Here is a 24,465-nt window from a genome sequence, read left to right as displayed (position 1 = left end):
ACTTATTTTCAACTTAACTTCATTAAGTTACTTAAGTTCTGGAAATCTCTGATTTTAAATATATTTACATATTCCTGCACCCCTTCATCTCTCATCTGTTTTCTTCTAGTTATTCCTACCCGGCTAAATAACAATAAAAAGTGTCTAAAAGCAGCCTCTCATTACATAACACAGTTAAAGGATGAACCTTTACCAGAATGTATCAAACCATGTTATGTTTGTGATCAACAGTATAAGGTGTACCTTCAAATACTGAATCAAGTGTTTAAAGGAAAAACTGCATCAAACTTCCACACTCCTCTCCAAAAACAAGGGCTAGAAACTTGCTACTTAAAAAAAAAAAAAAAAAAAAAAAAAAAGAAGAAGTTAAGATTCTGATACAATCAAACTTTAGGAACAAAGCCTTTCCATCATGAAACTTGCACTGAGCACCACTGAACAAAGAAAATTGTCAATAATCACCAAAAGTATTCCTAGGTAGGGATGGAATATTAAAAAAAAAAGAGAAGAAACCTCCACACACTGTGGCTTGCTATAGATCTCCAATTACTTAATTACTGTGGCTTCATGGTCTTCCTTGAAAAAAATATTTACTAATCCTATTCACTAAAGAGAAAAAGACATTTGTTGTTATGGAGAACAAGAAAACCCACCAAAACTCCCAGAATTTGTTACAAATAAATTTAAGTACAATAGGTTTAGAAAAGTAGGGCAACACCACAAAGCTTGTTATTCAGTAGGTAGCTATACAGAGTAAACCAACAGTTTATTAATGACTGAAAATACTCCAGAATGGATCAAATGAAAACTCACAAAAGACTCATATAAAACAAATTCAGCAAAGCTAAGGTCTCTCTAAAAGGCATCTGAAACTGAAGTCCTGAACACACTACCCTGCAAAACTATGTTTGACACACTGTTTCCAAATTAATGAATGTCACTACCATATTGGCCCTTGAAATTGCCAAGTTAATTTACTGATGCATACAACTGAAACTAATCACCCAATTTCAAGAAAACTTTCTCAAACTCTGCATTTCTTCCCTGTGGGAAACAAAAAAACTAAATTAAAATGATTAGGCTGCTAAAAAAAAAGATAGTTTTTAAGTTGGTTTGGTTTTTTTCTTCTTTGGCTGCTGAAAATTCTTCAGTCATATGCTGTAAAATCACTGGAAAACATTCCAATTAAAAAAAAAGCCACCAAACAACTTCACTCATTTCTCTATTCCTGTCTCAGAACAGTGTACCTTCCTCCCACTCATTGCTCTTACCATGTTTGAGGGGGGGAGGTTGGTCATTCTTCTGAGATAACTGTTTGCCTGGATCCCCCTCCAGGAATTCTGATGTTAGGAGAGTGCACACATCACTGTCAGATTCTGAAGAGCTGAACTGAATCCCTGTTGCAAACTACTACAAAGTATAAGTTGGTGTTGAGGTTTAAATAAGAGAATCCACCCGTGCCTGAAGTTTCAGAACGAGGGATGAGTTATTTCAGTTCTCCTTCTTTTTCTCAGTCTTTCACTTTAGTTATTTGACATCAACACAAGAATCAATATTCTTCAGTCTTGTAATCTTTTTCTCTAAAATTCCTTCTGAATTTCATTCCGATCCTCTTTTGCTTACTCATACATACTCAGGATTTTGATCTCTGTAACACCTTGCTTTGTGCTGCATAGCTTATGCTATCCACTATGCCAAAGCAGAGGGAGCAAACCAACCCAACTTTATCTGAAATAGAGAAGTTTCTTCTAGTGGACTACACAGTTTGAACAAATGGCTGTTCAAACTCACCATTTTGCTTTTTCTAGTATGAGATTTAAAAGGTATTCTCTCCTCAGGACATTTGAAGCTGCTCATCTCCAATTATGAACAGGAAAGAGACAAAGTACCCATTTGTCTGTTTATGTCATTTCTAAAGGGATCTTGCCTATTTTTTCACAAAATATGACTATCAACAGAGAGCAAAGCTAGACTAAACGATAGTTTGAAATGTGTTTCACAGTGGACTGCAGGTGCTGCATAGTATCTCCTCTCATTCCGAGTGAGCTTAGCAGTGCTAATATTGGCTCTTATTTGCAAGAGAGAGATTTATGAACTCAATCACATCCAGTATCTGGATTGAAAAATCCCTGTAACTGCGGGACAATAAAACTGCTTGGGAAACATATGCTCTTCCTGATAAGCCTGTGAGGCCTGTCTTGAACACTGAGTAATTATACACAATGTAATCTGACCAAGTGAAGATACATGCAACACTCCTTTCCAGCACTTTGTTCTGAGCAAAGCATGAGGGAAGGCCACAGTACTCATCAGTGTGGACAGAGGGAGAGAAAAGAAGAAAGAGAAGTTCCTGACAGTGTACACATGGCGTCTCACCTTTAAGAAATTTTAAAACCAAAGGAAGGTACTGTATTTCCAGACTCCAACATTCCTTGTAAACATGCTGGCAAGAACACCATAAAGCATCAGGTAGTCTCTAATTATTTCAGAACATTTCTTCTGGGAAATAAAATCTCAGATATAAGTTATCCTGAAAACCACACAGAGTCAAGGGGAGGTGTAAAAAAAAAAAACCCACAGAAGTTCATCCACTGCAGCTCTGGTGAACAAGCTCACATTTGATGCCTAAGCAATGACCTCATGAACTCTAGCAAATGACACAGTGTACAAACAGACTCCAGCCAGACTTTATCTCTCATTAAGAAGTGAAGTAGGTATAACCACACATTTACATCACCTGGTTTGAATGAATAAGTAAGTAAATCAATCTTCTTGCTTTCAGCAGCAAAGACACGGGTGATACACTAACACAAGCACAATACACAAACAGGTTTGTTTATTACAGCTTAGGATAGCAACGAACTAGCATCCGAGTTGCTGTGATCCATACACAGCCTTGAATAGCAACCTCCTTAGTAGACCTGCTGTGATAATTAACACAACATTTTAAGTCCCAGGATTTATGATTTCAACCTCACAGTAAATGTCTTATCTGGGAAAATTCAGTGCATCATACAAAACAGTATTTTATAGAGATTTGTAGTGACCAGAAAAAACAACATTTATGGCTACACATCCTGAGAGGTGCCACACAGAACTTCTGAATCTCAAAAAAACATTCTTCCCAAATGGTAGATAAATGTATAAAGTAGATGTTTCCATATCTACCCAAAATCATAGTAGAATAACAGAATCATTTCATTTGAAAAAGATCTTTAAGATCATCAAATCCAGTCATTAACCCAGCACTGTGAAGTCCACCCCTAAACCATGTCCTTAAGTACTATATCTTCATGTCTTTTAAATACCTCCAGGGATGGCGACTCAACCACTTCTGAGCCACCTGTACAAATGCTTGATAATCCTTACCATAAGCTAATTTTTCCTAATATCCAGTCTAACCCTCCTCTGGCACAACCTGAGGCCATTTCTTCTTATCCTATCATTTGTTGCTTGGAAGCAGAGACTGACCACAACCTCGCTATAACCTCCTTTCAGGTAGTTGTAGAGAGAGAAAAGGTCCCCCCTGAACCTTTTTTCCAGGCTAAACAACCTCAGCTCCCTCAGCCACTCCTCATACGACCTGTGATCTAGACGTTTCACAAGCTTCGCTGCTCTTCTTTGGATGCACTTTATTCTCAGGCTCACTTAACTGAAGTGTTTTACCAAGTGATTAAAACCTGGATGAAGGTTGAAGTAAACTTGAGAAAGAAAAAAAAATGAAACAAAAATTCTGTGTAACGTACCTCCCGTTAACTGTAGTGTACTTGATCACATCTCCTGGCAGGACCACTGACAGTTCAATATCTTTATCGATTACATTCTCTTTCTGTTCCATGATGAGGTTGGTTGACTCTATGCTACCAAATGGAGAAACAACAGTGAGTGTTGCTTCAGAAGGAGGAGGTGGTGCTTTAGATTTTCTTCTGAAATAAATGGATAAAAATTAAAAGTCAATTATGTATTTATATATATGATTCCATACTGACAAACTAACAATTCTCAAAACAGGAATGAACCACACTTTATCCACAAAGAAAAAAAAGAAAAAAGAAAAAAAAAAAAAAGACCAATAAACATCAAGCCCAAAACAAGAGTTCTTTATAGGTACCTTGAAAAAAGTAAATTAGTTACTTTTTTTACCTCCCTTGCATTATGCAAAGAACCCTAATTGTGTATTCTCCAAGCAGATTTACTGGATTAGTATAAACAGAAATACTGTACTATGCAGTATGAACCCAAATTGCAGTGCCAGCGTACTTAATATAGAACAGATATGGGAGGAAACAGTGATATTTTTCCTCCCCAAATTTTTCTTTTTATTAAAATAATTCAAACAAATCCTACCAGCTCCACAATATTTACCTCTATACAGTAATAAAATAACAGTATAACCAATTCTACTGTGTTGTAATATTTATTGACATTTCAGTCACAATCTGCTTTCACATATTCTCATCTATGCTGATTTCCAATTTTAATTATCTTGATACCTTTCCCCATCTTAGTGACTAGTCAGTGTACTCCTGAATGCAAAGACTGATCACTAAATAAGTTTCACTTTTAAAAAAATCCAAAACAGCATAAAAGGAAAACTCTCTACATCTCTTAATATATTTATGTTACAGTAAATTCTGAAGGCAGCACTCTTGTGTCCTACAACATATAGTCCACTATATGGAAAAGATACTATTATTAAGAATTTTACCGTTAGAAACAAAACCAAACCACAGTGAAGACGCATTACCTCACGAGACCTTTTTAATTTCTTAAAAGCATTCTTTTAAAAAGCTTGAATGGAGCCACATTCACAGAAAGTTGATATATTTCAAACATAATACACAAAGTTTCCAAAAATACACTTGTCATTTAGATTCTGGAGCTGTACCAAAGTTTGTTTACTTTAAACCTAACAAAAGAAATTAACTTCTATAGTTGTCTGACAGAATTAAAACAAAGGATCTAGCTTACAACAATTAGAAACACACATTTTTCTTGGGAAAACAAAGTTTAAAGTCACTCACAATGAAGAGCAAACAAGGTCCAGAGCAGCATTGCAAAAAACGACTGAGTACTGAGACTTCACATGACTGACCTGTTGCTGAAAGTGCTTAGAGTTTTGAACTTCAGAACTCCGTGCTGAATAATTAACTATTCACAGCCCCTCAGAGCTAATCGAGAGCACTCACAGGCCTCCCAACACACTGAATGAGGATCCACATTCAAAATTTATACCACTTCTCTGTTAATGTTTTAAATTAGTTTGGTGTGCTCCACATACAATTCAAGAAGTGCAACATGAACCGAATAGTTAACTTTGGTCTCTAAAGCAGCTTGCCTGTGTTGTTTCAGGCTTATGCAAACATTGTAAAAAGCATGAATCGAATTTCTCTTTACTCCTCCCCAACTTCCTTAGGGTTTTTTTGCATGATTTTTAGCTTTCGCATAACTGCTAAATATAAATTATTAGCTAATACAGAGCATCGATACAACTATTAAAAAGAAATAAAACCCCTGGAACATAAAAACTCACCCTACAACATCAATACCAAAAAAAAAATCCAAACATAAAATGAACCAATACTGCTTGTCCCCTTCTTTACTCTTTCTCACATCTTTAACTGACTTCAAATGACTGTCAAAAGGTATTTATCACAACTTAACTCAGAATTTAATCTTTGAAGAAGTGTCACAGAGAGACTTGTTTGCAAATGCTAGTAGACTCTATTTTCCATTGAGCAGACGAATGCAATTTTATCACTGGAACTCTACTATTACTAGAGAGTGCTTAATGACACACAGCAATAAACGCATGGTACACATCAGAAATATGGCTTTACTCATACAGTGTCTAACTTACACTGCAGAGAGCTAAAAACTGACCAAATATTCTTATTAAAACATGTGTGCAACAGCTGGAGAGATGAAGCTCCATGCATTTATAAAGAACACATACACACATGAGGTCAGGCAGTCTAATAAGATTGCTGAAGCCTCACATCCCCCACTGCAGAGCCTGGTGCCCCACCCATCTCTAGCACATCTACATGAGCTTTATGATTAGTTATGCTTATGTCTTCCACCCCAGACAAAGGAGGAAAAATCCCCAAGTGTACTTTCTCAGAAGTCACACCAACTGTCCGGCAACCTCTTATTAAACAACAAGGATTCCAATGCTTTCATTTTCTGTTTCCAGATAGCATGTCTCGTTTTACTTCCCTTCTCACCAATTCTCCCACCTCTCCTTCTTAGCCCAAAGTATTTGCATTTGGTCTTACAGCTTTCTCATTATTTGTCTCTCTACCTTCCCAGAGCAGCAGCTGCCTGACAGGTAGGCTGGGCTGCACTCCCAGCCCCAGAGCTGGTACTGGACAGCAAGTGACCACCATTACATATACGGGTGATGGAAATACACTTGCAGGGACAGTTTTAACCTACAAACCCCCTCCTCTCCCTATTTTGCAATTCAAGAAGCTGACACAGGTGGTTTTCTCACCAAGGCATTCTCCACACATCACTTTATTCAAACACCAAAAGTAACTCCAAGTCTACGCCACCATTTCAAATACTTCTCCATCATAAACAACAAACAAAAGCCTGGTTCTCTCTTGCTTCTTCACTTTTACCAGGTACTCAGCAAACCAGGAGAGCAGTTGATTTATAATGATTTTGTTAAAAAGACAGAGTTGTTCAGCTAGTTTCTTTCCTGATAAGGGAACCCATTATTTTTAGTAAGACAAAATACAATCGTAACACAGAGAATAATTCCCAGTCATATGAAAACAACACTTCAGAAGCCAGAAAAAAAGTGTTCAGTAAATAGTCTCACTGACATCACCTTTCATGTTCAGATAGCTTCCAGATGTTCTAGGACCTAAGCAGACCTGTTCTAATTTTCAAAGTAAACCTTAGAAGAAGTTAGAACAACTAAAAACCTGCTATTAATTTTCATGGGTACTACAGAATTAAAGGAAAGCTGCAGGAAGAATCAAAGTGCAGTTTATTTAGCTACAACAAAGAGGAAGTTAAAAGAGAAATTTTAATCGAATGAGGCCACAACTCACAATAAGAACTCCTCTGGAAATTGTGCTGCAGTATCCTACACAATGTGGGTCCTCACTCATTCCTTGTCCCCAGAGGTCCCAGCCCCATCAACTGCCTGACCATACCTACACTACACATTCAAATTGCCCAGTCTCAACTCTGTAAGGGATGTGCTCCCCACTGTTTATAATCAGATAAACAATCACAGCAACATATTATCTTCTATGTAAATCTTCTCTAAACAACTGCTTAAGACAAAACAGAAAAATAAAAAAATAATTAAAGGTTCTTCCTAGTCCTGGAAAAGGCAGCCAGAGGAACACCCACAATGCTCTCACAGGGACCCATATAAGGTGGTGCAGCCTGGGCAGAGTTTCTATTTCCCTTGGTACCAGAGCACCTGGAGGCCACTATTTATGCCAAGTCTTTCAGCTGGCCCTCATCTTGAAGATATTATATTGTTCTCCAGAGAACTGATTCACATTTCTTAGAAATTCAAATTTCTGAAGTCCCACCTGCAATTCCTGCCTGTCTTTTTGACAGAATACAATTCCTATATTAAAGAATTCCTTCAGCCAAATGCAGATAGAAGACATTATCATTTTGTTAAGAAAAACAGTACATCTTTTTAAATCAAATGCAAGGCCACAAGTCAATATTTTATCCCACTTCTACAGAATAAAGTGTCATTGCTGTATCTCAACAGCTTTGCTGCTTGCCAAAAAAAAAAAAAAGAGTCAGTGATCTGAATGTGTGGAAGCCCTTTTTAAAATAAAGGTCTGACACAGTAAATAAATAATGCATCTATTTATTTGATTTTCAAAAAATTCCTGTTGTTAGAAAGTTACAAACAGTATATTTTTATCTATCAGTAACTAGAAAAAGGCACTATAAAATAATGAGAAATACTTGAACTGACAGTGACCTGGATATCCCAGTTGTCACCAGCACTTCCTTTCAATAAGAAACACTTTCCAGAAAAGAGAGGAAATCTATCTGCTGTATTTGTGTACAACCAAAGGCTATAGCATCAAGGAATATTACTGTTTACAGTGCTTAACTTCCCATTTGGAACACAGTTACATAAGACCCTACACAAAGACAGCTTGATAGCACTCTCACTGAAATTATTTTGAATCTAATCTCCAACATCAGAACCTTTTCTCAAGTTTTCTATAGCAATCACCAAGAACAGGAAAGGTCTTAAAGATCTCACTTGCAATTCAGTCATCTCTAAGGTACTGAAATAGTTCATTAAATATAGTACAATAAAAAGCTTCTAAGCAAAACAGGTAGAGTTCAGTTGATTAATTTGATTTATGGCAACATCAAGAACACTGGCTTATACAAAAGCAATTTTTTTTTTAATCAAACTTTACAAAATGCCCAAAGTACAAGCAAAACTTAGTGTTATTTTCACTCAAAGTCAGAAAAGGATCTAACTCTACTAAAATTACATCAAGAGAGAAAAAAGGCCACTGCAATAAAGCTTCTTCTAGAGCTTTTCTTGTCTTTGACCTCTCACCCCAAGCAATAATTATAATGTTTTTGACTATTACAATAATGTTGCTTCACTGCCACACCATAGTAGCAGACCGCCAAAACCTCACACAATCTTCTCAAACAAGAGTTCAGGCCTACATTAATAACATCGATTTGGGATTTTTTTTTTACAATGATACATCCGTTTTGGCCAACAGGTATACAAAATATTTAGGCCCCTAGTTTCACGTATAAGCATTCCCAGACCAATACCCATTTTTAATACTCACAGAACAAATTTGTCTTCTACACTAAGTTTATTCTGTTCCATGTTTGGGGTTAATGGTTTCACTGCAAGCCTTCACAATCAAACACTACTTGCTAGGAAAAACTTTGGACACAACTGCAGCACTACTATCTGATCTGCTTATGCTTATCATAGTCCAGCAAATGACTGAAGTTATCAAGGCAAGTCACTCAAAAAATCACTGCTATATATTTCAGGCATATGAATAGAAGATCTCTTTAAAAATAAATTCTATTCATCTTGACTAAATTATTACCTGGCACACAGGGTTCTATAGAAAATTTGGGATGCTGTAAGTGCTGCAAAAAAGGTTACTTTCAACTTAAACATACAGTAGTGTTCTAATATTTTTCCTTAACATTTAGCAGCCCAAACATTTTCTGTACCAGCGTCATAGCACCTATATAACATGACTATCAGCCTTGACACTAGGTTTTTATCTCAACATCAATATCACTGCTTGATATACAGTCTCTATTTCTACTATAAAAGCACCAGCTAGATGTTAAGATCAAGCTATGGATCAATGAGCGTCAAACACTGTCCATTCTTAGGTTATCCCTTCAAGTCAGGCTTATGATACATGTAGGACAAAATAAAGGAAAAATACTTGCTGTACCCGCTCCTTAGAGAATTATGATCTTTCAGGTTCTAAACTCATCCTCTCCGTCATTTGGGCAAGACTCTGAGGTTGTATTGTAAGGATATTGTGTCTAGCAGGTGGTTCAATAGGTATCAAGGAAAAAATAGTTCAGAAACACATTTTAATTTCAGTTTTCAGGTAGATGAACAAACATAGCCAATTTGTAAATCTTTTGTAATACTGGAGCATTTTACAGTGCATTTCTCTATACAGATTCCCAAGACTGAAAGGATATCAATATTGTAAATCACACCCGTACTTTAAAAATAATAGATAAGAGTAAGATGGCACTAGAAATAAGGCACTGGGTATATAGCTCTGCCAACAAAATAATTCATTGTGCAACTGATAAATAAAATGACATGGCAGTAGTAAAGCTATGGGTGATAACAGTATTAATAAAGTGATCTTTGAAGATTATGGGTTTACTCAGAAAGGTTCCACCAAACAACAAACCATCTGCAGATGTTCCTTTACTCATGCCTATATTCAGATGACTGCTACAAAAAAAGAAAAAAAAAAAGTAAAATGCATTTCCACTGTCTTTGCATACGTAAATTGGATCAAGAAAATAAGGCATCCCTGGAATCAGGACATGTTTTCAAAGGTCTTGCTAGAGAAAAGGTTTCCCTAGCCCATGGGATGTGTGGATTTACCCCCTAGATAGCCTCATTGCTCTGAAGAGAAGATTTTTTTTTTAGGAAGTCTTATACTAGAGAGAAATAAATCACAGAACTAGGACAGTAACCATGACAGTAAGGTGAAAGCTTAATGGAATCTTCAGATGTCTGGTTCACACTAAAAGCAAGAAAGGAGCAAATGAATCCTTTGGTTCCCTCCAGACCATTTGGAACAGACATTTGCCCCCTCTGATTGTCTGTCCCCATGGCAGTGGCAGTCTTGAAAACAGAAGTGACTGTATTTGAGTCATTATTCATGCAATGTTTCTCTTATTAAAAGGAAAAAGGGGCAATTCAGAGGCAATGTAAACACAGATCTGCATGATGGGCATGTTTTCAATTGTGCCCCTTCTAGCATTAAAGGGGCACCAACTCCAGTATAAACATATAATTAATGAAAGTACAAATCCAAAACTTTTCTAGAAAAACTATTCAGTCATTGTCCTTCAAAGCCAAATTATAACTAATATTACAATGATCTTTTCAAGCTCACTTAAAGGATATGAAAGACTCAGCTCCTGAGCACAGATCTTGTACTATCCAAAGAAACACGGTTAGCTCCTCTCTAGGCATAAGAATTGCCTTGCTGCTAGGAAGACAAGCCAAGAGCTTCAGAATCCTAGCAGGCAACAGAGGATAAAAAGATACTTTATCCTATAAATTAGCATAAAGTTTATTATTACTATTGAGGGATTATAGAAATGTGTTCTGATACAAAAATTTCATTACAGTACATCCTGTTGCACCAAGAGAGGTAATTCTTTTTCTCCTAAAAAAAAAAAACCAAACACAAATCAAAAACAACAAATGAAGAAATACTGTGGAAAATTATTTCTGATGACATTACTTCTAAGGAGGTTAAGAATTTAGATTTCTGAAGTAAGTAGGGCAAAACAAAAATACATAATATATGTATTTGTACTATATAAAATACAAAACAGGAGAAAATACAAACTTGGCATGTCTATGTGTGACATACCTCTGCAGTAAGCAGATACTCAAATCTATTTGCAACCTTTTCATAAAGTAAAAAAATGCAAAAAGGAACCCAGATTTGCTACCAAAAGAAAGAACAAAAAATCTGAAAGGTATTCAAAACTATTAAAGCCTCCTATGACTCACTTAGCCTTTATTATATTTGCAGTTATGAAAACAGCCTGCCAGAATGGAAGGAGTGCAGGCAAGAGAAAGCAGTAAATCTGTAACAGTAATTGAGTAATATATAACTGGTTGAATAAACAGGAAAAGAAAACAAAGAGCAGCTTGATCTGAAAGGGGGAGCTTAACCTTTGATACACTAATAAATCTAACAAATACTTAAAACTCAAGCAAACGCATGTCACCTCCGCTAGGAACAAACCCTCAAATCTTTTTCAAGAACTGCTAAAAGGTTGCTCATACAGATGTTTTTCTTCCATGACTACTAAGAAAGTTCAATCAGGGGCTCTCAAATAGAACAAAACCTGAATCTGTCCCTCTGGCCATTATCTCCCAGCCATGAAAGCAGGTATAACAGCACTGTCTTTTCAAAGCCTGCAGATGAAACACCTAGCTCCGCTCATGGCTTTTTCAGCTGCTATTCTGAACATCAATAGATGTAAGAATTGTCAATTTAACTCAGCTTTGCTGCTGCTGCTTTTCTCTCCTGTTCAAAATCATGTTTTAGAAGTAACACTGGAGGCTGGCACTGGATGGATTTAGAGGCTGGGAAAGGTAAGGAAAGAAAAGCAGAGCAACTCCGTATCACAGCAAAAAGAGGCTAATACGGACCCCTCCCTTTTCCCTCACATACACACATGCCTCCAATACAGGTACCTGGGTACAGGTACCAGGCACACTCAAAATCCCCTGGATCCATTTCTTACTGGATCCTTGCAACAGACAAGGAAGAAGGTATTTCTTCGAAGAAAACTGGCTCCCTGCATGATGGTGGTAACATGACCCATTACTTCCATTAGAAAGCCTCTGCACTTTCTGTAAAAAGGTACAGAACTTCAGCATTAAATAGAAAGTAGGAAAAAAATTCTTATTTATATAATAAGGATTACAATTATCAGCAGTCTGCTCTGGGGAACATAAAGAACCTTTCCCATACAACTATGCTGATGAATAATTTGCTCCAACTGCTACACTTCACTCCTGTATTCACACCCACATCCTTTTCAACTTTCACTACCACAAGTTTACAGCCAGTAGACTTCACTGCTGAGTTTTTAACATGTTAAAAGATGATTTAGTGCCAGTAGCATACAGACTTCTATAAGAAGTTCAACTGAACTCTATTTCTTAAATTTTTTCTTTGTTGCTGTTAGCCAAGTGCATCTTGGCTTTGTGTAGTTATTTAGGTACTTAGTCCATTTAGTCCACAAAATTGTTATAATGCTTTCCAAGATAAATGAAAGTGATATACAATATCCAAGGAATACACAGAATACACAGCAAGGACTCTACTATATTAAACGCTAAAAGAATTGACTTTTACAAGTTCTTACAAGCGACTAGTGGGTTTTTTTCCAAACAGATTTTAGATCAAAATCAGAAGAAAGCAAATCAAAGAAATCAGAAAAACCTTACAATCTGCATGAAATAACAGTATTCCTCAATTAAAATCATCTCAATAACTTCATTTGAGTTTCAAGGCACCAATCATCAACTTAAAATAAAATATGCAAGAGCTTCTCTACCCAGAAATGTACCACTGAAATTTCAGCAGTCTGTACACCTGGATAAATTTATAGATCTTTATACACCCTCATCTTTGAGCCAGAAGTGGGATTTTAAAAAGCTTTTGTATCTTTGACTAAAAGAATCACATGCTTTGTCTGAAAAAGGACAACAGACGTGAATTATTCTTTCTTCTTACAGGCCTGTATTTAAGTTCTGGCAGTTTATGTACTGCCCTACACATGAATTCTGCATTCCCTCAAAGACCAAGGACTTGTATGTTGCTGCAGGTATATAATTATTGGTAAATATTTTTCTCACAGCAAGTGTTAGGAAAAGTAAAATAACATAAGTATTACTTTGAAGCCAATTCTGCTGATCATCTAAACAAGGAGAAGGAAGAATAATAGCTAAAATTGATTATACTACTACTGCTTACCTCCAACATAGCACAGGTTCTTCTTCTCCATTAATATGAGGTGAGTTTCTTTCAATAGCACATGGAGGTAGAAGGGAGGGACTGTGTGTGTGCATGGCAAGCTCACTGCTTCCTTCCGCTACTGCTGACCTCAGTAAGCCTACCTATTTATAATCCCACCACCTGACCAAACAGCCTACAGAGTACATCTAGAGATTTGTATAGCCTGTAATCCTGACATATCTACTTTAGCCAATTCAAAAGAGAGTATTAAGTAGCTTTGTTATGTCTTCTGTGGCTTTATACCATAAAAAGAATCCAATCCTGTTTTCCGCACCCCTTTTATTTTCCCAAAACAAGTTTAATGGGAATTTTTAGAATTAGGACTCATCCTTCTCTCCACGCTTTTTAGCTTTCTCCATTTCTCTGCTTGTAAGATACCAAACTAAACAGCTCAGGTGACCAAATTTTAGTGATTAGTAGAATATTCATACAGCAAAGGCAAATACCCATTTACATCCAGTTAATTTGATCATCAGTACTACCTACAAAATTATTGAAGCTTAAGATCTTTACAAATCAATTTCACAAACAAAAGCACAATACTTATGCTATCAGGAAAACAAACAACCAACTCAGCAGTGTTTAAAGTAGGATAATTTACAGAATTATCATAGTCAGTTAAAACCAGAAGCTGCTTAAAACCAATTCTCAATTCAGTTACCTTTCCCAAAGTCAAACCTAATGCATACAGCCACGTGAGGACTGCATACAGCTCAGTCTGCCCAGGGAGTGGGAAGGAATGCAGTCAACAAACTCTTTGGGCAAGTGCTGTCATCAATGGCAACATCCTGAAGGTTTCTATCACTCCTAAACGTTGCTTCTAGATCTGTATCAGGCCACAAGGTGTTTCGAAGCAGGTTGAGCACTGCTTCAGTGAGAGGATAACATCTGCCTGAGTGCATGTGTGCTGAGTGAACAGCATTACCGACAGTTCCTTATCTAATCTTTCTTACCTGAGAAGTCCTGTCACCCATCCCAGACAAAACAGAAATCGAAGTCAGCTTTGCCTAAGCCTGTGTAAGGTTGAATGAAACAAACAATCGGATCAATTGACTGTGTTCAAGTCGACTGCCCTCTGCAACCAAACTTCAAAAATTAACAGAAAGAATAAAAATCCCTGAAGCAATTTCACTTGCCAGATAATCTGGGGAGGGCAATAATACAGATGCAGCCAGGCTTGTAGGACAAGACTGCCAGTAGCAAAAGTTCTGGGTACCAATGTTGGCTAAAACACCAAGCTATTGCCTATGGCAAATATGTCCTACCCAGGACAAAACATTGAGAATTTCACTTGGAGGTATTAATTACTATCTGGGTCTAAGGGCTATAGCTAGAAATATACAATTAATACAATAATAAAATACCTGATTTTTTTAGTCCTGCTGCTATTTTGCAGTACTAAATTTTACATACTGTTTACCTAGTTAGCAATTTACTTTTTATGGCTTTCACAGATTAAGCAGTAAATTTATCACTGTTAAAAAATCATATGGTTTTCATTCAGGGAGTGACCAATGGGATTTTATATTACTGACCACAATAAGCAAGTGCCCAACGTTTCAGATAACCTGAAAGGAAAGAAAGGTTTTCCACTTCTACAAGTATGTACCTGGCTATTTCCCCTGCATCTCACAGAGGTTACTTTTACTTTTTCCAACATCACTCAGCATGGACTACTGGAGGTTTTTCTTGGTTGTGTGGTTGGAGTTTTTCAATTGTTTTGTTGTTGTCATTTGTTTTAATTCCTAGAACACTTGTGGAAGGCAAAATGTTAAGAATTTTAAAAGATGGGTTGTGAGAAGAGTTTACACAGGGTATTAGGAAAAAAAACCAGACCACTATGTAAGGGAATGGAATTTAAAAGTTTGATAAGAATTTGGATTAGAATTTTAGACTGTTTCTCTTTTTTTCATAAATCATCTACTTAAATTACTCATTATGGCATTGCTGTGTAGCAAACACTTCTAAAAATGAAACTTCAACTGAACTGTATCAGCAACAAAAGGCAATGCATGTGAATGGACCATAAACTGAGACTTATTTTATTTCTTGTGTGTATACTTTAAAAGAAGCAAACCATCTAATTTTGCTAAATAGAATGATGCTGTAGTGCTAAATACAAAACACTTTCTAAAGAGGTCCCTGTACAGGTCATATTTTACTACAGATGTTTGATGATCTATAATCCATATAATTGTTTCCAAGACCAAAAGGATATGAAGACTTGTATATACCAGTGAGGAAAACAAAACCAAACCTTCCCAATATTCATTTTTAGATCTTTAATACCTTCAGATTCACTTGTCTGTGATTACCCAGAGCATTTACTACTTTTGCAAAGGGGAGAAACAAAAAGAAAAAAAAAAAAAACCAGCAAAAAAAACCACAAACCACAACTCTAAAAGCCCAATAGGCTATTAGACCCCAGATAATGTGTACCAATTATCTGCATATGGAAAAGCTTCTCAGAATTATATGTTTATAAAAATCCCCAATAGAGACATATCTGTGAAGCTGAGAGCTCTTTGAACCTATTGTCTCTCTTGTTATAAACAAAAGACTGTTTTTTAAAACTGAGATTTCATCTAACCCTGAAATAGTAATGATTATTTTTTTTTAAATAATATCCTTTAGAAACTGAAGTCTGAAAGCAGCAAGAATAGCAGGAAACCTAGATTACTAGGCTAAGAATGGGCATTCCTCCAGATAAAATTCCTGCTTTATTAAATACTCTCTCTTCAGTTGCTTTGTACCTACTGAGATGACATCTCATCTGTGATGGACCAACACAGCCAAGTCTCCAGGGACAGGCAAATAGTTTTGTTATATCAAAAAGAATTGGAGAAGAGAGCATAGACAAGAGGCTTCCAAATGGCTTGGAAGCAGACCAAGAACTTGTTTTTCTATGCAAGTCACACATCAACAAGGAAAGTTGATTTTAGATTGTATAATCACTCAACATTAAGAGAGACTTAATTATTTTACCATTAGTTAACAATTGGTTTAAGTATTTTGTGCATCATCATTAAACAATTCTGTTGTATGTTCTCTTTTCACTTACTTGGAACAGTTAAAACACAACAAATTAGTATATGTACAAAAGGTAAATCTAAGAACATAATGACATGGCCTCTCAGCTCTCATGCCCCTTATATGAAAGCCACACCTTTGACCATCCCTCTTGATTCTCTCTGAGTCTTCTTCTGTTTTATTTTATCCTTTTGGAGATGACAGAATCTATAACCATGCACTGGATTGTCATTATGGATTTATACATTGGCAAAATCATGCTTTCTTTTTTCTTCTCTACTCCTTTGCTAATGTACATGGCAAATTGATTTGTATTGAGTCTATCTAAAGTGAATTTAACCTCATTTTATTATCCATTTATTTTTGTAAAATCCTTCTGCAAGTCTTCTCTTATTACTATGAATAATATTTTTTTACTGTCAGCAAAGTGCCACCTCATTATTAAGCTATTTTCTAGATTATTAGCATATAGCATGTTGAACTAAGAGTTCCAGCACAGATACCTGTGGAACTCTGAGGTGGCAGCCCCTCACCTTCATAGCAGACCATTTCCCATATCTCTGTTCTTATTTTGGGTCAAATTATTTAACCTTGCAAGGTTTACCATTTTATGCCATGTTTGTTCAGTTTCCCTAGAAGGGTGTGGGCTTTTGGTCTTTTGAAAGATGAGCACAACTATGCCAGCTGGCTTTTCCTCATATGTTTGGTCGGCAGAGCCTTTAGATTCTTTTTATATTTTTACAGCCTTAAGACATTTACACTGTAGATACACTGCTATATCAACAAGTTCCTCATTTTATTCTAATTGTGGTTGTTCTATCAGTCTGCAGAGAAACAGATTTTGTTCTTACATTCAGCCACCAAATTTATAGTTTGCCTTGAATACTAAGGTAGCGTTTAAGAGACCTCACCAAAGCTGTCCTAGTTGTGCCAATTCAAAACAAAAAGAGTGTGCCTACTCGGAAAACATCTGCAGACAAAAGGACAAACCCATATTTTGGGTCGCCTATCGACAGCGTAACTTCCCTTAAACTGGTGCCTGACCCTTTCACCCCTCTACCTCAATTACAACTTTTTATCCTCACTTTCACATTATAGATCTTCTCTCTCTACACAGCACAAAAAGTAATATGCAAACATTAGCACATTTTTTTACCTTCCTGAGTCATTATTTCATCACAGCTGCTAAGGATCTGCCTCGCAATCTCAAAATTGTTGCAGTATTTTCTTCTGTGCCAATTCTCTCTTCCACCCCTGAGACCAATTTTTATAACTTTTCCATGGGACCATCACCTTCTTCTCACCTGAGGCTCCATTACACCTACAGACATCTGACAATTAAGAATCCATAATATTTCTTGGTAAGTACATGGTAGTACATTACAACTTCCCTCATTTTTAGGATCAAAGAAAACCACAAATCAAGGGACTTGAGAAAGTTCATGTTGATTAAGCTCTATAGAGGAACACAAGGGTTAAGAAGTGGCAAAAACCCCAGTGTCCGATGAGCAAAATGCTTCAATTCATGCTCACTAGGTCAGAGAAAGAGAGAATACTAATAGAAGTTATCCAGAAGCTTTATTCACTTAAAACCAAAAAGAAATGCAAACTGCAATACAATTCTCAACTTCTGAGTTTTGGTGATTCAGACATACTTGAGAATATGACTTTCAGTATGACACTGAAATTAAGGGGTCAATAATCACTCAGAAATTACCATTTTGAGAAGTCAGCATCTCTTTCCCCCCCCCAAATATGGAAGTTACTAAACAAAACTGAAACTGAACAAAATACACATTACGACATGGTGATAGTACTGCCACGGGGCTAATGGTTGCCAGAAATAAAAGATAAGAAATAAGAGACAACAGAGATTGTAAACGGGGGGATTTTTTTCAAATATTTTTTGTGTCAACTTGATATAGCTAGGTAACAGATGGTATATTATGTTTTTCCTGCCTTGACACAATTTAAAAACAAGCTACAGATGGCTATAATGAAATCCTCATTAACACACTTATATTTTCACAGTTCAGTATGGCAATAATGAAACTTTCAGGTCTGGAATTTCCTGTTGGTTAATTAGTGGTTAGGTTAATAGCCTGAGGAAGTGCACAACCCAAAAAGTTTCCTTGTTGTTTAATCATATAATTACTATATTCATATTTCTGGGAAAGCTCTCAAGACAGATTTAATGTCACAGCAAAGTTACCTTTATAACCCTCCCTGTTTGTGAAACAACAGTATTATTTTATTTAGCAGAGCGTGTAGGCAGGAAAGCCATGAACAGGCCTAATTCAGCTGCCTCTGGGAGGTTTCAGCTTGTTTTTATTTTAGAGATACCAACTTAGAGAAGTCTTCCAATACATATTACAGCAAACACATTGTACGGAAGAGCTGGGATCAACAACTACTGGTCTACAGCTATAATGCCAGTTTATAATCCTCTGCAAAAGCTTGAAATATGATATATGCTTAACAGTACACCAAGGTATCCCTAAATCTCAGATCTAGAAAGAGAACAAAAAAAATAGAATCACCACAAATCTTGTATTCAGGTTATTTCCATAAATTAAGCTGCTGCTATAATCACAAGGTGGCACAATGCCGGCTGCAAGCTGCATTATTAAACACTATGATTACAATAGTAGTCAAAGATGTAGAGTTCAGCACTAAAACCCCGCTGGATTTCAATAGCCACAAACCAGTTACCAGCTGATGACAGGGTGCCTTCATTACTGTGCTACTTATGCTGTAAGATTAAGGCTGCAGCCCAAGCCATCCCCCCCCAGCCGTGCCTTCCCTGCGTGGTGCAGCCACACCCCCACACAACCGATACCTGCGCTCGGTGCTGCGGAACAAGGAAGGCAGTAACTTGGCAGAACCAGGTCCCAAAACATTATTGAATGTTGCTGTTGAATTTTTTTCTTTTTTAACTGCCATCACCAAAAAACTACATTGAGAAAGTGTGACACCCTTGTCACAGGGCACAGACCAATGGAAACAACCACACAGCTTTTTGAAGCGCTGGAGGTTCAAAAGAGGATAGCCACTGCCAAACCGTCCTCAAAGGAACATAATGTGGAAAACTTGAGTTGTGACTGAAGTTACACAGTCAAAAAGAGACAGTATCCAATTATTTAAAAGTTGTCATGCTAAAAATATCTTTTAAGCCCACCAAACTCATTTATGAAAGAGAATTTGGATTCTCTAAGAATCCCATTATTTTGATGACTATTCTGTAAGATTCTGGAGCCCTCACATTTCTTTAGATAGCAATTTATTTAGGCAACATTAAGGAGAATTGAAACTATTATTTTCCTTAACCAGCAGAAGCAGGAGCCATGCACAACAAAGACTTTCTGGAACACTAAATGTCACTATGGGATTCAACAGTCAAATACACCAAAAAAAAAAAGTGAAAAAAAACTCTATGTTTTTAGAGATCTGAGAATTACAGCTCCAAACTCAGTTACTTTGCTTCCTTAAATCACTCTCAGAGGCCTAGAAAGTTAATCAAAAAATGACAGAAAAAATAACACTCCCTCACTGATTTTCTTCTGGAAAATCCCATGTTTTAACTGAGAAACTTTCAGATTCAGTTTCACATACAAGTTTTCATAATTATATCCATTCCCTGACAGAACAGTCTGTACTTTGACAGATCTTCTTATGGCACTGGTGCTGTGAAAAATTTAGCTGTAGCTTTAATGAGAAGTTAAAAAAGTTTCTTGTTCTGAACATTTACACATAGTATAATGCTGCCTTTAAAATCTGTACCTCTGGTCAAGTTCAGTACCACTTGCTCTTCTCCTTACAAAATAAAAAGTTAAAAATAATTGCAGTGTTTCAATGCTAAACAGTTTGTGAAGCAAGGACACCTTGTGTTTGCTTCATCCAGCACTCCCTCACTCCATTCTTCAGAACAGTGTATCTGGTGGTGTTCTCTTAATCTTTTGAGTTCCTGTGCTTATCAGATGATAAAAAGAAAAAATAAAAATAAAGAAAAAAAGCAAACCTTCTACTACAGTTATAAACTTTGTCATGTAAGTTTCAGGTACTTCCTCAAATTGAAGTAAACCCAAGACAATGGAAAAATTATACATTAATTGCACTGGGGTAAGTACTAAAATTATAATGAAAAGTCCTCCCCTTTTAATTATGATATCAAACAATTCAGAGCAGAGTTTGTTGTACAGAAGCTGAAACTGATTTACAGGAGGGCCTTCAATCCAGAGGGGTAAGAAGTCATCTGAGGAGCAAAAGCCCATAGTTGGACTTTGGACATCCAAAGACGGCATGTGGGAAGGAATATGCCTCAGATTCCCAGCTACCAGTAAGACAGGAATGAGGAAGACATACAGTGTTCTTTCTTACTTAGTATGCACACACATAAGCTAATTCAGATAAGCACATATCTTTGGAATCATTATCACAGACAACTAAACTGGGATCGTATCACATCAACTTAATATTCAGAAGTACAAGTGCTCCAGTCATACTCAGTCTCTATTACATGTGGTTTTTATCCAGCACAGAGTACGTCAATCCAAGCCATGACCAGTCACAGTTTCTCCAGGAGAATGCTGTGGGAAATGCTGGAAAAGGCTTTACTAAGGTAAACAAACTAAGGCCCAGGTAAACAACATCCACTAGGCCTTGTCATAGCAGTACACTGGATTGGTCAAGTCTTCCACAAACCCATGCTGGCTGGGACTGACCCCCTCCCAGTGGTCCTGTATATCCTGCATGATGGCACTCCAGATAGCTGCATGGCTATACAGCTCGCCACACGGTGCTATACCACTTGTGCAGACTGTCTGCTCTGTGCAATAGTACAAAATATGCTTTAAAAAAATTTGTATATTATTATATCCCAAGTTCTTAAAAGCTCTTCACATAGCAGGACTGTCAGCTTGATTTTCTACCAACTCAAAAAAGATTAAAAGAAGAGGTGATACAAGTATTCAAACACTTCTATTTGTATGGACTACAAATACTGAAATTCTATCAAATTAAAGCCCTTGCAGAGAAAAAAAATGAATGAAAGCAGAGGAAAGAAGAAATTCCAACAGCACAGTTTAAAGAAACTGAGCTCTGGTGGACAAAAAAAAAAAAAGGAAGAGAAAAAGGAAAATATTTCCTCATGTAGTAAGAGACCTCTGATCCCATAGTAAGTTCACCGCTGTTTCTAGGAGTCTTGTCTTGATGTGCTGCTAAAAAAGCATTATATTATTGTAGTTATATACCAGTCACAGAACATTTGGTCTGCTCTACCTGATAGTATCTACTTTGAAATTTAGGAATGCAATACACCAAGTTTTTATGATTCAGTGTTTTACTTTAGCCCTGTAAACATAGCAAGCCTTCAACAGAAAGGCAAACAGTTACAGTAAGGGGCTATATCTGGCAATTTTTTTTCTATCAAACATCAAACAGTCCAAGTTAGACACAGCATATCCCAGAACTGAAAGAACAGTATGTATCAAAACTGGGGGGGTTTGTTTGGGTTTTTAGCTCTGTCTTCCCTGTCCCATTGTGGGCTGTTTGTAGAAACCAAAAAGCACCTTTTCATAAAGGTTCCTAAAGACAGAAAGTTTTACAGGTGAGTTCTTGTGATAATTTTTTTTAATTTTACTTTAAAGAAAGACATAAACAAAAGTACGTATCAGAAAGATATGGCAGGGCTTACAGCACAGTCACGAATTTCACTTTCACAACAGCCAGCAGAGATTTTCTTTGACCATCAAATGAAATGCCATCAGAAACACTAACAGGCTTTTATTCTCAGGGCTGAGACTTACAAGAATTTGATACAAAGTATACAAGTTTTTAAATGCATTTTCTTAAAAAAAATTGCAGTCCTTTTGTGATCTAAAGTCTTGAACTGAGACCTTTCGCCAGGCAAAATTTTAATATAGGAAGGACTCAAGTCAGGACCTGTGATACACAAGAATGTACATGCATGTGTACATTTCAACATTTCAATATTTTGTCTTCTGTTTTAAGAAAGAGCAATCAGAATTATCCATGACTTACACTTGAGTCATTTGAAAAATAAACTCCAAAATCTAAAGTACAATTACCTTGCTCCTTCCATTGCAATTTATAGCAGCTTGAAGAGTTTCTGCAATAACCACTTTAAATTACAGACACATTAGTTTACACATGCCCAGTACTGCAGAAGCCCGATGCCGGGTAGAAAGAGCAAACAAGCTTCCTAAATAAAGACAAGTAATCAAAACCTTCTCTGTTGCTTTCCCTCACATCCACTTCTTCTACCTTTGGTTGTTCCTACCTGGAAATCCAGACTTCTAAAAACATGTATTTAACTGCAGGTATTAAACCACTCATAACTGTTTTACAATAATAAAGTACAGTCTTTAAGCATTTTCTTTTTAAGCCTTTTGTTCATAATTTTGCTTAGCTATATACTGCATTGATAATAAAAATAATACACAAAAAAAGCACAACACTTCTTTTCAAAGAATGAAAATCTTCCTGCCAACACTAGAAAAGAAAATTCAATTTTTAATTCTCACTATTAAAGACTTTCCATCTTTAGTACAAGATTTTGCAACAAACAGTACAACCTACAGGTATGGACATTAATATCAGATATGTCCACCGCTAGCTTTAAGATTCTGCAAGAACTCAGACCCCAAATTCATACACCTCTACTTACAGTTCGCACCAAAATATGTGAATTGGGAAAAAGAAGGCCAAGTATAACTTCTGTACTTATGAGACAAATGCGACTGTAAGCACCTGCTTACCAGAAAAAGCCTAGACACATTAAAAACACAACTTGATACTTACCAAGCTCTTACATTTTTCGTTTCTACCAGAGCCCTCAGTGAAGACGCTGAAGTCCAGAGGTGTCTCAATAACACATGCTGAGGCTTTGCCAGCCCAGACTTGATTTGTCCCTTAGTCACTCATCCTGCCTCTGCTCAGCAAGCAGCTCTGGGGCAGAGGCAGCAAGTGCTTGTGAGAGAGAGGGAACAGAGGCAACACCGTCAGGCCAAGAACAGAGACACGAGCGTGGGAAGCGCCTTTTGTTAAAATAAACACTTTAGCAGCATGGTCAAAGTATTACAATAAAAACTTGCAACACTGAAAGCACTGATTTTAAACAGTCAAAAATGTAATCAAACACTGTCCTTGGACTACGGAGTGGCAGGCCAGGCTTTGGGGTTCTGGGGAGAGATGGTGGGCTGTGGCGGTACGCCCAGAAAACTGCTGCTGATGCCTGCACTGAGCTGTGATGTTACTGCTCCCACCCGGACAGAAAGGGCAAGAGAGACTGTTCTGCTGTTCCCTGACAGAATGACAGTAAGAAAATACAGATAGATAAAACCCTGCCTTTCATTCAGAGACCTTAGTTATCCTCACAGCTAAGCAGACTGTAAGGAAGAAAACAGGTTCTCCTCTCCAAGGCATGCCAAACAGGTTCAGTGCTGAAAAGTTCCTTCCTGTGCACTTGCTTGGCGTGAAATAACCTCAACACTGTATTACTTCCCATATGTGATAGTCAGTCTTGAACACGCAGGTACTTAGCCTGCCAAGGCAAAGCACTACTACCTCAAAGCATAATGCTGCTTTTGAAAACAAAGTCTCTCTGACATCCTTCAGTTGAAGTCAACAAAAATGCAGATGTCTCAAATGCAAAATAGTATCAACTGTCTCCATAAGCAATGCTGTGCTTACCTAGACAATCCAACTGGAAAGGTAAACCATCTTCCTAGAAAACTGACTACCTGGAAATAAACTATTTGCACACATAACATCACTGGAACTGATGAGACCAATAAACACAGTCCTTCAAGTTACTGCCCAGAATTGACATGTTTTACTTTCCAGCTCCAATGTGATATTTCCTTTTCAATGACCAAACCAGCCATTGCTCAGTGATTTGATGTGGTAGGTGAATAAACTGGTATTGCTCAGAAATCCTTTTCCTGGTTCTCCATCTAAGCAGGTTTCAGCAGGGATAAATAACCTTGAAGTTAGGCAAAAAACTGTGCTGTACTATCCCGGTTAGACCAGGTCTGCAGCCAGGAGCACAGACATTTTACAAGACCACAAGTAATTTTGCCTCTGGGGATGAGGCAAGAGAAACTGGTTGGCTTAA

At 37.0% G+C, this 24,465-nt stretch overlaps 1 protein-coding gene across 12 annotated transcripts in view; it reads right to left on the bottom strand.

Moving 5' to 3' along the window:
* The window catches only part of COBLL1 (cordon-bleu WH2 repeat protein like 1), a 77,273-nt gene that overhangs the window by 31,377 nt on the left and 21,431 nt on the right, over positions 1-24,465 (bottom strand). For 6 of the 12 annotated variants that reach the window (XM_064661024.1, XM_064661025.1, XM_064661028.1 and 3 more), the window contains one exon: positions 3,747-3,926. In XM_064661024.1, the coding sequence (XP_064517094.1) occupies positions 3,747-3,926 (180 nt within the window). Of the gene's footprint in view, positions 1-3,746; positions 3,927-5,024; positions 5,177-23,150; positions 23,279-24,465 lie in introns of those variants that run through there. The other 6 variants (XM_064661026.1, XM_064661023.1, XM_064661031.1 and 3 more) reach the window with 4 other exon arrangements.

This window comes from Pseudopipra pipra, chromosome 7 (genome assembly GCF_036250125.1).
Source record: "Pseudopipra pipra isolate bDixPip1 chromosome 7, bDixPip1.hap1, whole genome shotgun sequence".
Taxonomy (NCBI): Eukaryota; Metazoa; Chordata; class Aves; order Passeriformes; family Pipridae; genus Pseudopipra; species Pseudopipra pipra.
This window is presented reverse-complemented; position numbering and strand designations above follow the sequence as displayed.